This window comes from Myotis nattereri (assembly GCF_964212035.1).
Source record: "Myotis nattereri genome assembly, chromosome: 7".
In the NCBI taxonomy this organism is placed as follows: Eukaryota; Metazoa; Chordata; class Mammalia; order Chiroptera; family Vespertilionidae; genus Myotis; species Myotis nattereri.
The window spans coordinates 27,608,226-27,611,191 of record NC_138082.1 but is presented as its reverse complement, the minus strand read 5'-3'; the positions used below and the strand labels follow the sequence as shown (position 1 = coordinate 27,611,191).

The window sequence follows — 2,966 nt, the reverse complement described above, 5'->3', positions numbered from 1 at the left end:
TGGCCCACAGTTCCTTTCAAGGTGCATGAATTCGTGCACTGGGCCCCTAGTCTCCTATAAAATGCTTATGGCTTTCTGAAATTTAGTTCTCTATGACTTTTTTTTTTGCATCCTCATCACTGGTGGATTCAGAATACTTTGATTTTGTAACTGATATGGCTTGTATTGGTTATTAGTGTAAGAGCAATAGTGTCTTGCAACTTTCTATATCCAAACTGAAATCAGAACTCTTCTATTGATCTGTTTCTTTTTCTTTCCAAACTATATCCAGCTTTATTAAAGATACTTTTCATAAACAATCATGGTATTTCAGGCAGGACATGGGCAGACAATCGTTAACAGTATTCAACAACTTTCAAACTCCCTTCTTCAGTGAACTACCAAAATCAGAAAGCCACTATAAAACCCAATGAAGTCTTCATCTGATGCTCTGAACAGGGAAAGTTTAGAGTGAGGGTTGACATTTCACATTAAGCATGTTGTTTAACAACTTTTCACAAGCTGACCCTGAATTTCAGGAAATGATATGAAAATGGCAGAGAATATCAATCTGTAGATCCACAATCTAAAAAGGAACTGCTGCTCTTTAGAGAGAGGTCCTCTCAGTGGTGATACTGGAAAGTCCAGATTGCCCAACATACTGGAAGTCATTTTTTTGGTCAGGCCCCAATAGGTCTCTGGGCTTAAGAGAGCCAAAGTCTATGCTTAAAGTGGAGAGGGAGAAAAGGACAGAAAAACAAATTTTAGTTTCCTACACAGCAAGGTGTTTGTGCCACATGGCTAATGTGTGTCAAAAGCAAGAGATCCCTCCGCCCAGGAACCAAGAGGAAGTTTCTCAAAACTAGAAGGGAAAGGTAGTCCCCCCCAATCCCTGCCGCCCAATTCAGTCCAGCTTTGGAGACATTCTATTAGTACTATATGCCCTTCCCCCCAAAAATAACAATGAAGTGTTCTGTTTGCTAACAACATAGCTTAAAAAAAAAAGAAAAGTAAAACAAAATTCTGCATTTTTATCAAACTTGATAAAAAATAGTATTTCAAACTGTACAGTCACTAGAAATACACAGTTATAAAAAATGCACACACTTCCCTTGGCATCTCCAGCACCTTCAGCTTTCTGTGCCTGGTCTGTTTTGGCATCTCCATTTTCTGCAGGATTATTCCCATCTTTGCCAGCATCAGCTTTCCCCTTTTTCCCTTTTAGTATCTTCTCTCCCTTCTTTGCAGGGGCCTTTTTAGTCTTGGACTCTGGCTTTGGAGGAGCAGGTTTAGCTGATAACCTGGTGGATCTTCTCTGTGGTTCGCCCTTCACCTTGGCTTTATCTCCTTTAGCATCCCCTTTAGCCTTTCTCTTGGGTATGATGGCGATGGTGGCGGGACGCGGGGATGCAGCAGTGTGCGGGCCTTGCTTGGTCCGGGGATTGATCTAGTCTCATCACACTGCTCTGATCTGTTTCTTAAAAGTATAAATTTTGAATATCTTTTAAGATATAAGCCCTACATTTACTTACATTGGGCTTCCTTTTATTCTTATACATTTTCATTGGTAGCTGTCTAGGCATAAATGATTAATTAACATAAATATCTGATTTTCTAAATATTAATAACCTAATACTTTTTATACTACTTTGCTAATGTGGTTAAAGCTAAAAAAGGAGAGAAGACAATATATGGCTTATATAGTCATGTACTAAACCCTTGCCGTTTTAAATTTTCATATGTGGAATTTGTGAATTAATTAAGGTTGCATTTACTCTAACCAAAGATAAATTTTATAAAAAAAATGATAGGAATCCTTTCCATAGCAAGTAGGTTTTTATTTGTGCTATAGAGTTTAGAAGTAAGGAGGTAAGAATACCAGGATATAAGGTACTGAATGTTTGAACATCTGACCATAGGGTCTACTGACAGGAGTCAACAAAACCAGCACATTATTGTCAAAGGCTTTTAAAAGTCTGTCTTAAATAAATATAGTGCTTGTCTTCCATTATGAGACCCCATTACTGAAAAAAGATGAAAATATATGAATAAAATTGAAACCCATTTAAGTTATTTGGCTTTTAGCTGAGACATTTAAAGTTTGTTTTATTTGACTGTGGTAGAGATGTTTTCCCCTCTTTGTATGAGGATTGTATATTCCTACCCATTGCTATAACAGCCACAGTGCCTCTCTGTGGAAGGGGAATGCAACCCATCCTATTGAATCAGACTTGTCATTGACTTGCTTAAGCTAATGGAATGTGACTAGAAGTGAGTATATGAGAGCAGAAACTACAAGAGTTATTGTATTGTTTTCCCACGGCTCTTTATCTTTGACCAATATTAGAGTAATTGCTACTTTGTGCATCTTCCCAGTAACTTGTTATTTAGAAATATAGCACCTGAAATTTTATTTAGGCATAATGGGAATATTTGGAAACTATGGTTGGTATCATTCTTTTGATAATTTTAATAAATGTGAGGAAAGTGAGAATGAGTTGACAATTATTTGATGAATTAAAGCAATTGCATGAAGGGAAAGTTTAAGATGCTCAAGCTGTGGTACATTTACACAATGGAATACTATGCAGTTGTAAAAAGGAAAGAACTCGTACTATTTGCAACAGCATGGGTGGACCTGGAGAGTAGTATGCTAAGTGAAACAAGCCAGTCAGAGTAAGATAAGTATCACATGATATCACTCATATGTGGAATCTAATGAACATAATAAACTGATGAGCAAAATAGATCCGAGATATAGAATAGAAGCGTGGAACAGACTGACAAATTTCAGAGGAAAGGCAGGGATGGGGGGAGGTGATGAACTGGCGAACTTATATGCATATATGCATAGCCCATGGACAGACAGTAGAGTGGTGAAGGCCTGGGAGGGGTGGGTGCAAGGTAGAGAGAGTCAATGGGAAGAAAACAAACAAAGGAGACATCTGCAATACTTTCAACAATAAAGAAAAAAAAGAGAGAATCCT

General features: G+C 37.6%; 1 protein-coding gene across 1 annotated transcript; it reads right to left on the bottom strand.

Moving 5' to 3' along the window:
• Positions 1-883: 883 nt before the first annotated feature.
• LOC308522546 (uncharacterized protein) lies at positions 884-1,538 on the bottom strand (the record flags this gene model as incomplete). Its single annotated transcript, XM_081096005.1, has 2 exons — positions 884-1,426; positions 1,512-1,538. 2 exons carry the CDS (start codon positions 1,536-1,538, stop codon positions 884-886), a joined length of 570 nt encoding a protein of 189 aa, XP_080952131.1.
• Positions 1,539-2,966: the final 1,428 nt, after the last annotated feature.